Here is a 10869-nt window from a genome sequence, read left to right as displayed (position 1 = left end):
GTATATACACACATACTGTACGACACTCCAGACATACTGCAGCGAAGTCAAAAGAGGAGGCTGCACTGAATACCACGAGGCTTGCCCTGCTTCATTACGTGTCTTAGACACCATTTCCCGGCTGTGCATAAGCATACGACGTTTGTGGCTGTTGGACACTGAGACACTTCTACGCGGACCACGCCTTGGATCACCTCTCTTCTTGTACAATCCTTCGGCCACTCAACAATACATCGCAGCGCGATCTCGACTGTTCACACATACACAACAATGAAGTTCACGACACTCCCCTGCATATTGGCAGTCGCAAGTTACGCCATAGCAAAGGCCATCGCCGAACCGGACCTCGTCCAGGCACCACATCTCGAGTACGTTTCAACATTCCTACTACAACGCCCGGTCATAGCAGTATACTAACAAATGGTCTACAGAAACCGACAAGGCGCCGCCGTCGTAGCCCCCGCCGCAACACAAGCTGCTATTCAATACCCGTCCATTACCACTCAATGGGTTGAAAGCACGATCGGCTCCACAGCAACTTACGTACAAGTCATCTACACACAGCAGTTCTCCGCCGTGCCGGACCAACTACCTACGGCCGTGCCGGGTGCGATAGGATATGGTACTTTGACGAAGCATGGGAAGAGAGACATGCCGATCGAGACGGGTATCGCTGGTCGGATACGGGTATAGGAGCAGTTTTCTCTTCTTCGTAAGAGATTGCTGTGACTGTGCTCGATCTTTCCCTTGCGAGCTGAGGCTGTATGCTGATCTGGCTGTGGGTTGTATAGATTACCTGCAGCCGATCGTTATCGAGGTACTGGGGGAGGTTGTCACGCAGTGGGTACAGGCTATTGAGGAGGTCCTGGTCTTGCACACAATCTTCGTCGTGGACAACGCGACTCTGCACGGTATCAACGGCAACTCTACATTTGGCAACTGGACGCTCGGCAACTCGACTCTTGGGAATGGTACTTACTCCAACGGCACAAACTTGTTCAACGGCACATACATCGACTTCAACGGCACAGACCACAATACCACGACCACCAACACAACAAACACGACCGCAACGAACACGACCACCACATCCTCCTCATCAGCCGTCACACCCGGCTTCAGCTTCTCCTTTTGATCTTTCTTGCTGTTCTACAGCGAGTTGTGTACAACCACATAGCATCATAAACCCGGCGCGTAAATCTGAAGATAACTGGGATCGGAACACGGCATTGGGCGTCTACGGGTAGGCAGCCCTTCTTCCACACCTAAATGAATGATAGGTGCATATGGATTATACATTAGACTTTTTGAATATGGCTGTATAGTAGTTCTGTAACACTGTACGGAATGTATACATCATCCTCATCATCACACGCAGGCTTTCGGTATCGGCTTATCGCTTCAGGATTTGCTTGGCTATCCTTCGTTCGGTTTCCTCGAGTAACTTTAGCACGCTTTCGCGCCGGGTGGGCTCGCCGGCGCTGACGAGGAGGGTTTTGTACTCCTGTTTTTCGTTCCGTGATGGTTAGTTGCTTGCGGCTGGGAAGGAGTCTTTCTTGTAATTTGTGTAGTAGATACCTTGTTGATGCTGGCGGACTTGTTGTCGCTTGCCATTAGGGCGGCATAGTGGAGGCTTGCTCGCGCTTGCGCGGTTATGACTTTCAGGTCGTGGTCGCGGGAGAAGAGGACTTCTGCGTTGGCTGTGTTACGGTACGTTGCGATTAGATGGATAGTCGAGGTTTTCGTTGAGTATCTGTACTGATGATATGCTTACTTATGATCTGCTGGGTTATGTCGGTCATATGCGCGAAGTCGTGAGCCTCGAGCGTTGAGTTGATTGGCATTATGGGCAATGGATTCGCCAACAGACACGAGCTCTACACTGATTATAATCTGCTATCTTGTAGAGAAGCGCCATCTCTCTACAGGATACGTTGTCCTCGATTAATCCGCGCCTGCCTTGCTCGCCATCTGTTTGACGTAGGCGGCTCTTCGGCCATCACCTGGGCTGTTTGAGCTCCATCTCACCCGGTCCGAGCTTCTTGGGACTTTTGAACTTCTCAGGGAGAAACATCTCGCGTGAGGGTCTACGACATCACATATCTACACCATTCCATCTTTACAAGCCTTGCATATCACCTCATTAAGGTCGCCAAACACCAGTCTACCAGATACACAGACGTCACGATGGTCAAATTAGAAGAGGTGCCTGATGAGGAGCTCAACGCACCCCAGATGGGGCCCAAGTCGGATGAAGATGAGTGGGATACTGATGATGGTTCGTCTCCTGCCAGCCCTGCATGATAAGCTCGGCTTACGTCGAGGCTTATGTACTAATCTGCTTCATTCGTACAGAATCCGAAACCTCCTCCATCGCCTCCCTCGATTCCGACAACCTAGACGAAACCCTCTTCGACCGCCTCGCCGCACTCCAAGACATCGTACCCCCCACCTACCGCAAATCCATCTCCAACGCCGCTTCCACAGGCTATTCATGGGCGGCGTCGGCGGCGGGCTTTTCGGGAACGGCGTTGTGGGTTGTGAGTACGAGTGCGCTTTTGCTGGGGGTGCCGTGGGCGTTGGCTTTTAGTGAGGAGCAGCAGGTGCAGGAGATGGAGAGGGAGATGCGGATGCAGCAGAATGCTCAGGGAGTGAGTACTTGATTCCATTGATATTATGGGATGGGGCGTTTTGTGGGTGATGGCTAACGTTTGGTGCTTGCAGATGCTGACACAGGGTGCGACTGGCGAGGCCAAGCCTGCGCTATAAGTGGCATGAAGACTGCGATGAACAACATTGAAACGCGACCGTAGCATACATCTTTCCCGGCCGTTGCAGCGTTTGGCAGGTCATTGTACTATGTTCTCTTCTCCTCACCAGTATATCCCCATATGATAACATCATTAATGCGTATGGGCTATCATCATATCATAGCCTAGTACTGCGCAATATTTACCTCGAGCAGAACGCAGACCGCAAAAAGTAAAGCTACCAGAGGTCCTCAATCCGGGAGATAGGAGGAGAACTTACACCAAACATCACACCATTGGATTGCGCCCGAAGTTCAATGGAGCACCGCGGGCGGATCGGGAAACACCAAATTGAACTGATTGGATGGCGTTCCTGGATTGAGGTTGTTTCTGTTCGTTATTGATCTTAGTCGCCCAACGGTTCGAACTCGATGGTGCCGGGTGAAGAGGTGTCGGCAAGGCAACCGAAATAGCGACGATGTGCAGCTGTTCACAAGGTCGTTCGGCCAGCGAGTTACTCTGTTTGTCGTGTGTCGGCGGAACACTGGGCGCATTGGCCCCTGGCTGGCTCTTCGGCCGAACCAACTGTGGTTTGGACGTTAGCAACGTTGCCATAGGAGATAGTTTCGAGGACCTCTGGTAGCTTTTGATGTGAAGAGAGGCTTGGTGAAATGAAGATATATGTGCACGGCTGAATTTTCGGCGCGATACCATAACCATGACAGCGGTAAGCTGATAGCAATAAGCAGTAGATGCTCGAAGACCTCCGGCCGGCGAAGCACACGTACACGAGCAAGCACCGCACATATCGAAGGTTTGAATCGTACACTATGCTATGTCGCGTCAACCATAACACACAAGTGCTTGCCATTAATGGCTACCGGTCACGGCTCTCCATAAAATACCAAGGCTCACGATCACCGAAGTCCTTGCCAGGTGTCTCGAACGGTGGAGTCACAAGACCATGGAAGACACCCATGCCGATCAAAGGTCGCTTTTTACCATTGGTACCCGACCGCTGACTCTCAGCTTCGTTTTCGCTCTCCGTCTCGGAGTCTTCGTGCTTAGTCTCATCCTCGCTCTCCGTTTCCGAGTCCTCACCCTCCAACCTCTCCTTCTTGACTGCCACAGACTTCTCCTCAGCCTTCACCACACCACCAAGCTTCTCCTTAGGCACAGGTAGTAGAACACCACATTCCCAGTTCCGACAATTGATCTTCCACGCCTTGACCTTCTTATCATGAACCAGCTTTCCCCAGGCTGATTCGGACATGTTCGCAGATCCAACATATACCCAGGCCACAGCCTCGACTTTGCTGCCATCTGTCGACTTTCGCTTGCCACGAGCATAAAGGATCTTGTTGTGGCTGAGCAGTCCGGATCTTGTCGAGATATAATCCCGAAACACACTTCGCGGGAACGGCATGTTCTCCCACCATTTCCGTGATAGGCAAATCGTGCCTGCTGAGCCAGCCGTGGAAGACGTGACAGTTTCGTGAGTCGGGAAGTATATCCTGATCTTGTCGCGAATCTTTTCCGGTGCTGGCTTGGAGGAGCCTTTGCTGAAAAAGGTGGCTTTGGCTGTACTCGCGGCTGCATCTGCACGACCTAGCATATCTTCTCCTTTGGCCGCTGCATGGAGGGCTCGAAGGTAGTCGTCATTCAGTGAGCCGATGGATGACGCTGCAAAGTCGATTTCGAGATTCTCTGCTTGTAGTCCTAGCTGGCGAATAGCACGACCTAAGCCAGGCAGACCTGTTCGCTTGGCCTCGTCACCATACACGATGCCGCCGATAGTATGAACGAAAGCCATGTCTCGTGTGGCAAAGAAGTCGAACTTGAGCACGCCGTCCATGACATCCTGATACATACCCTGCTTCTCCAGAAAGTGCATCACCTCACGGCCGAAATCTGTAAGGCCGTCCCTCGTAGCCTTGACCCTTTCATCGAGTCGTGGCAGATCAATAATGAATACACTGTTCTCCATGACGCCTGTCTCGCCCCAATCAAAATTCAGTAGATTCGCGGTTGGTATCGCCACTCTCAACTTTTGCTTGTGGAACAGCAGCATAAGCTTCGAATGCATACAGTGTATCTGTCCGTCCATAGGAGGAAAGCACAATCGTAGAAACGGTCGCATGCCCTCACTCTGCTCCAGCATCTCCTGCTTAAGCGCTTCATCCTTGGCCTGCATCACGAAGACACATTTCGTATCCCCGCCATTCTTCGGGACTTTGAGCTTGGAAAGCACCCAATCTGTGTCCCATTGGAAGGCAGAAAGGACGGCTGTGCGGACTGATAATGGTTCGAGCACTTCTTCGAGTTTGATGTCGTCGCCTGTGCGTTCGTGGCCGAAAGCCCACGTCTTCTTCACGATGCCATTTGGGTAAACCAGACCACCTTGTGATCCAGCAGCCGACATGCTCTGCGACTTGGATTCATCCGCTTTCATATCTGGCTCGACCTTGAGCGGAGCATTCGCGGCTTGCGCAACTGATGATTTGCGACCAGCTTGATCTTGGTCAACCAAGGTCGAAAACATGTTCAGCCTGGCGCCACTGGGTAGGTCGACAGTCGTGGTCTCCAGCTTTGGCGCTTTCCGTGGGGAGGGAGGTGTAATCGGGCGTTCACGTTTCCGAGCAGCCTGTCTGGCCAACCGCTCACGCTCCATGGCTGCTCTATCAATGCCTGCTAAATCCATGCTTCTTGTTGCTTGTGCAGGAGCAGAAATCGTGGGCCCGGATTCTTCAGAAGTTTCTCCGGTGGTGCCATCGTGAGTCTTGGTTGCTTGATCGTTCTCAGCCAAAGACATGGCGATGGCAGCCTCCAGTTCAGCATCATCGTCCGACGCAGCCATTCTCGGGCTACGAGAGCTTGTCTATGTTGTGTCAACACATCAGTCGTTTCGGTGTGTCAAGCAAAGGGTTTCGGTCTTAAATCGCCACCGAGATGCGCTCGTCTACTCTACGCCCAGCTATGACAGGATAATTTCACTGTTTCAACATCTACTGATGTCGATTTGAAGGGAGTCTGTAGCCTGGCAAAGGCCCGAGATGAGGCAACAGTATGTACCTGCATTAGCTCGAGGTAGCAACAGCAACAGCGGAAGCAATCCGCCTGCTCCTTCCTGTTCAGGTGGAGACTGTTAACTTTGTTCCGCACCATTCACTTTTCACTCGCTTATTGACTAGAGGATCTCTTTCCCTGCCTTTACCAGTACAAAGAGATAAGTAGGGACTACTTCATCTTAGTTCAGTATTCCTTGCATAAACCACATCTTTCAATTCTTGATACATAAATTACAGAACCATTAATCATGTCGTCCACAAAACGATCAACTGTCCTCCTAGCCGAACGTACCGTCCCACCACTGGGGATGACAGGTCCCGCCTTCCTCCAAGCCGCAACATCAGCCCTCCAGGAAATAGAAACATACTACAGCACACTTCCCGACCGCCCAGTCCTCCCATCAATCTCCCCAGGCTACCTCAAGGAACTCTTACCCTCGACAGCCCCCCAGCAAGGCGAACAGTGGACCGAAATATCTCGCGACATCGAACGAACAATACTGCCCGGGATGACGCACTGGCAAAGCCCCAAATTCATGGCTTTCTTTTCCGCCAGCTCCACTTACCCGGGCATCCTAGGTGAAATGTGGTCAGCTGCCCTCACAGCACCGGCTTTTAACTGGATCTGCTCTCCCGCTGTCACAGAACTAGAGACGATAGTCATGGACTGGCTGGCTCAGATCCTCGCCTTGCCAGAAACATTCATGTCGCGAGGAGAAGGGGGCGGCGTGATTCAGGGTTCTGCTTCCGAAGCCGTGGTCACAGTCATGGTTGCGGCACGGGAACGATACGTCAGTCGGCAACTTGAACGAGAAGGCGTGCAAGGTGAAGAGGAAAGGGAGGATAGGGCATGCGAGATTAGGAGTAGACTCGTCGCCTTAGCATCCGCAGAAGCGCATTCCAGTACCAAAAAAGGCGCCATCATAGCCGGGACCCGCTTCCGCAGTATCCCCGTCCATCGCTCCAACGTCTACGCCCTCACAGCGTCCGAAGTCCGTCCAGCTCTTGAAACCCTAACAGCCAAGGGACTGTGTCCGTACTACCTCGGAGTAACCCTCGGAACGACAAATACCTGCGCCATCGACGACTTCACCTCCCTGGCTGACATAGCGGAAGAGTACCCAGATATCTGGATCCACTGCGATGCAGCTTACGCCGGGGCCGCGCTGGTACTGCCAGAATACCAGTACCTCTCAGCTCAGATGAGCATGGTGGATTCGTTTGATGTGAACATGCATAAATGGCTCCTAACCAATTTCGACGCTTCCTGCCTCTTCGTGCAGAAACGAAAGGATCTCACCGACGCCCTCAGTATCTCCCCCGCGTATCTCAAGAACCAATTCAGTGACAGCGGACTAGTAACCGATTACCGAGACTGGCAGATCCCACTCGGTCGCCGTTTCAGAGCGTTGAAAATCTGGTTCGTCCTCAGGACTTGGGGGGTGCAGGGTTTGCGGAGACATATCCAGCATCATATCAATCTGGGCAATTTTTTCGCCCATCTCGTGGGGGCGAGAAAGGATCTCTTCGATATCCTGGTGGAGCCGCGGTTCGCATTGACGGTTTTCACTGTCAAACCACCCGGCCATGAACCAACGCAACACCTCGCCAACGGTACAACGATAGATCACGGTGACCCGAGACCGTTTGAGGAGCAGCATCTTCCCATCAAACCAGAGACTTCGAGTCAAGAGCTAGAGCTCGCGAATGAGATCACGAAGGAAGTCTATACCGCTATAGACGCGAAGAGGGAATTCTTCCTCACGGCGTCGGTGGTTGGAGGCGTCTATGCTATCCGTGTCGTTTCGGCGAATCCATTAGCGGAGGAGAAGTATATCAGGCAGGCGTTTGATCTGCTTGTGCGGACGACAGAGGAGGTGTTGGGTGCGAGACGGAGGTGAGGTGAGGGTGATGCTGCGGGCAGCACGATAGATAGATGTGTATGGGTACAGAAGCCACGGCAGCAGAAATCTGTCTGCATCGCATATTGATAAAACTATATCTACAGTCCTTGCTTCCCGGTTACTCTCATCATCACATCATTTTGTTAAGTGGTACACCTTTTTATACAAATCCTCGTCGTCCCTTGCCACTGCAAGTACACTTCTTACGTCACGACCTGCATCTTGCCAAACTGCTCGATGGCAGGCGTGGACTCGTTATCTCCTCGCTGTCGTTGTACCAGCTCGTCCGTATCGGCATCGAGATTGGCGAGTAAGCTCTGCTTGAACTCGCTGGCGGCCTCCGAGACCTGGTCTGCAGCTTGTCGACCATCGATCCTGCGCTGTCGGCCATGGATCCTCCTCTCCGCGATCCCTTCCACCCCCTGCATAAACACCTGCTCCACCCCCCTCGCCTTCCCAGTAGCGTACCTCTCCTGCAACGCCGTGAACCACGCAAAAGCAATAGCAAGCAATACGCAGAAGCCAGTAGCGATGAAATGCCACGTATACACCACCGTCGTCCCCGCCCCCCAAGGAGCGAAAAACTTGACCATCTGATCGACGGGATACAAGTCCTCCTGACTCTGGATGTAATACCTCCGCCCCTCCGGCATCCCCCTCTCCCTCCGCCTCGTCAATGACAACTTCGTCGTCAACCGCACCGGCGACCTATGGAACGGCACGAACCAGATGGCGAAGACCTGCTTGATATCGACATACAACACCATATTCTTCTCATCGTACGCGATTCCGAGCACGTGGGCGGAGATGCGGGGGGACATGATTTTGTACCACCGGAAGATGGAGTGGATTAACAAGCGGGAGTTTTGAAAGGAGCCCGTGCGGCAGAAGGGGTGGGTGAAGGAGGCGGTGGGGGTGAAGTATTGGTTTATGGTTGTTTCTTGTTGTTTGGGCGTGCCTTCGGTGAGGAGGAGGACGATGTTTTCGATTTCGGTAGGGGGGTCGTCCATTGCGGTGGTTGCTTGGTTGGTTGGTGGGGGTGGTGGAGTCTTGAGAGGTGAGCTTGTGGGAGTGGGGTGGTGGGCGTGGGCGTGGGCGTGGGCGTGACGTTGGGACTGCAGTACAGTATAGTACAGTAACAGGCAGGAGTGGATGGGTTGATAGGAAAGTGGAAGGTACGTGTTGGAGCTCCCCGACAGGAACAAGAAAGAGCGCGCTTTCACATGTCAAACGCTCGGGCCAATCATGACGTTAGTACGGAGGTCGACAAACTTTCACGTGCTCCGTCCCAAGCCGCTGGGAAAGAGCAGAGCGGTGCAGTGCAATTAAAGAAACAATATATAGCTTCCTTCCCTCCAAATCCTCACTCGACCAAGACAACACGACGTCGACAGCAAACATGGGCATCGTCGACAACGCCACCCACACCCTCGCCACCCTCATCAATGCCCCCTTCGAGTTCCTCTATCGTCTCCTCCAGGTCCTGCTGAGCTACATCTTCTCCCCTCACCCACCACCCCCCAATACACACCTCAGCGGACCCAAGACCGCCATCGTCGGCGCCGGACTGACGGGTGTCTCGTCTGCTGCTCACTGTGTTGGACATGGCTTCGAGACGACCATCTTCGAGGCTGGCGATCGGAAGTCGTTGGGTGGGATCTGGGCGAAAGTGAATGTGAGGAGTCTACCCATATATTCGCTTTATATGTACTCATGCTAACAGTATATGCCATGCTAGAACACATCCGGCCTCCAGATCCACTCCATCATGTACCGCTTCTTCCCCTCCATCAACTGGTCCGGAGGCTACCCCAACCGCCAACAGATCGTCGCCCAGGTCACCAAGGTCTGGAAGCAATACCATCTCGATGAACGCACGAAATTCGATACCAAGGTCGAAAAGGTCTACCAAGACAAGCAAGGACGATGGATCATCAACAATGAGAGCAATGGCCGTTTCGATGGAGTCATTGCTTGCATCGGCACGTGTGGAGATCCTAAGATGGTCTCTGTCCCGGACCAAGACAAGTTCAAAGGCGAAATCTTCCATTCCTCGCAGCTCGACGGAAAGGATGCCAAAGGGAAGAAAGTCCTAGTCATCGGTGGTGGAGCCTCCGCAGTCGAAGCCCTCGAGTTCGTCGCCCATGCTCAAGCAGAGAAGACTTACGTCCTCGCGCGCAGTGAGAAGTGGATCATTCCCCGCAATCCATTCATCGACATTCTCCTCTCCCTCAACATCTTCGGCTCCGAAACAATCTTCTCCTGGATCCCCGAGAACCTCCTCCGCCTCTTCTTCTACCGCGACCTGGCCGACATCTCCCCACCCCGCAACGACGCCGGCAAGGGCCTCTTCACCGAGACCCCCATGGTCAACAACGACGTCCTCGAACAGATCCGCTCCGGCAAGGCCTCCTGGCTCCGCGGCGACATCAAAAAATTCACCCCAACCGGCATCCTCTTCAACCACCGCAGCCAAGGCGTGCCGAAAAATGGCCCTGGCCGCGAAGAACTGATCGAAGGCGACGTCTGCATCCTCGCCACCGGCTACCAACGTCCCTCCCTCTCTTTCCTCCCGGAAGAGTGTTTCGAGAAATTCTACGAACCCCCGAACTGGTACCTCCAGGTCTTTCCCCCGAAACACGCCACCATCTGCGCGAACAACTGTACCTACATCAACGCCATCGGGACCGTGGGGAACTATCACATAGGAATCTACACCCGCTTCCTCCTCATGTTCCTCGTGGACCCCCTCGCCCGGCCTTCCGAGTCCCGGATGAAGACCTGGGTGGATTTCACACGGTGGGTGAAATTGAGGGCGCCCGCGGGCGCGTTTGAGTTCTTCACGTATGCGGAACTGATCTATTGGTTCGTTTTCGTCGTGGTGGTCAATCCGTTCCGGTGGAAGTGGGCGGCTTTTGTGCTTTTTGGGATTGGGGTGGGTTTGCCGAGGAGGATTGTGGAGGAGGAGGATAAGTTAAGGAATGGGTTTGCTAAGGCGAGGGATGGTGGGGAAAGGAAGAAGGTGTCGTGAGGGATGGGCTTGGGGTTGGTGATTATGCTGTTCGGAGTTGCCACGAGGGCGTTGAGTCGGCTTTGTTCGATTGGACTGAAACGCGTGTATATGAAACGCCGAGAACGATGAAGCTT

At 53.3% G+C, this 10869-nt stretch overlaps 7 protein-coding genes across 7 annotated transcripts; 4 read left to right on the top strand and 3 right to left on the bottom strand.

Annotated features, from left to right (window-relative positions):
- Nucleotides 1-270: 270 nt before the first annotated feature.
- Nucleotides 271-1135, top strand: LTS14_000461 (uncharacterized protein; the record flags this gene model as incomplete). The annotated part of the gene is made up of 3 exons (XM_064833174.1): nt 271-368; nt 432-687; nt 803-1135. 3 exons carry the CDS (start codon nt 271-273, stop codon nt 1133-1135), a joined length of 687 nt encoding a protein of 228 aa, XP_064699443.1.
- A 258-nt stretch (nt 1136-1393) lies between these two features.
- On the bottom strand, nt 1394-1844 carry LTS14_000460 (uncharacterized protein; the record flags this gene model as incomplete). The annotated part of the gene is made up of 3 exons (XM_064833173.1): nt 1394-1504; nt 1579-1700; nt 1775-1844. 3 exons carry the CDS (start codon nt 1842-1844, stop codon nt 1394-1396), a joined length of 303 nt encoding a protein of 100 aa, XP_064699442.1.
- Nucleotides 1845-2187: 343 nt separating this feature from the next.
- Nucleotides 2188-2769, top strand: tom22 (mitochondrial import receptor subunit Tom22; the record flags this gene model as incomplete). Its single annotated transcript, XM_064833172.1, has 3 exons — nt 2188-2278; nt 2356-2651; nt 2725-2769. 3 exons carry the CDS (start codon nt 2188-2190, stop codon nt 2767-2769), a joined length of 432 nt encoding a protein of 143 aa, XP_064699441.1.
- Nucleotides 2770-3627: 858 nt separating this feature from the next.
- LTS14_000458 (uncharacterized protein) lies at nt 3628-5607 on the bottom strand (the record flags this gene model as incomplete). The annotated part of the gene is made up of 1 exon (XM_064833171.1): nt 3628-5607. One exon carries the CDS (start codon nt 5605-5607, stop codon nt 3628-3630), a length of 1980 nt encoding a protein of 659 aa, XP_064699440.1.
- Nucleotides 5608-6066: 459 nt separating this feature from the next.
- LTS14_000457 (uncharacterized protein) lies at nt 6067-7719 on the top strand (the record flags this gene model as incomplete). Its single annotated transcript, XM_064833170.1, has 1 exon — nt 6067-7719. One exon carries the CDS (start codon nt 6067-6069, stop codon nt 7717-7719), a length of 1653 nt encoding a protein of 550 aa, XP_064699439.1.
- Nucleotides 7720-7925: 206 nt separating this feature from the next.
- LTS14_000456 (uncharacterized protein) lies at nt 7926-8732 on the bottom strand (the record flags this gene model as incomplete). Its single annotated transcript, XM_064833169.1, has 1 exon — nt 7926-8732. One exon carries the CDS (start codon nt 8730-8732, stop codon nt 7926-7928), a length of 807 nt encoding a protein of 268 aa, XP_064699438.1.
- A 389-nt stretch (nt 8733-9121) lies between these two features.
- On the top strand, nt 9122-10753 carry LTS14_000455 (uncharacterized protein; the record flags this gene model as incomplete). Its single annotated transcript, XM_064833168.1, has 2 exons — nt 9122-9397; nt 9461-10753. The coding sequence occupies 2 exons, from the start codon at nt 9122-9124 to the stop codon at nt 10751-10753; spliced, it is 1569 nt and encodes a 522-aa protein (XP_064699437.1).
- Nucleotides 10754-10869: the final 116 nt, after the last annotated feature.

Source organism: Recurvomyces mirabilis (assembly GCF_035927965.1).
Source record: "Recurvomyces mirabilis strain CCFEE 5264 chromosome Unknown scaffold_1, whole genome shotgun sequence".
NCBI lineage: Eukaryota > Fungi > Ascomycota > Dothideomycetes > Mycosphaerellales > Teratosphaeriaceae > Recurvomyces > Recurvomyces mirabilis.
This window is presented reverse-complemented; position numbering and strand designations above follow the sequence as displayed.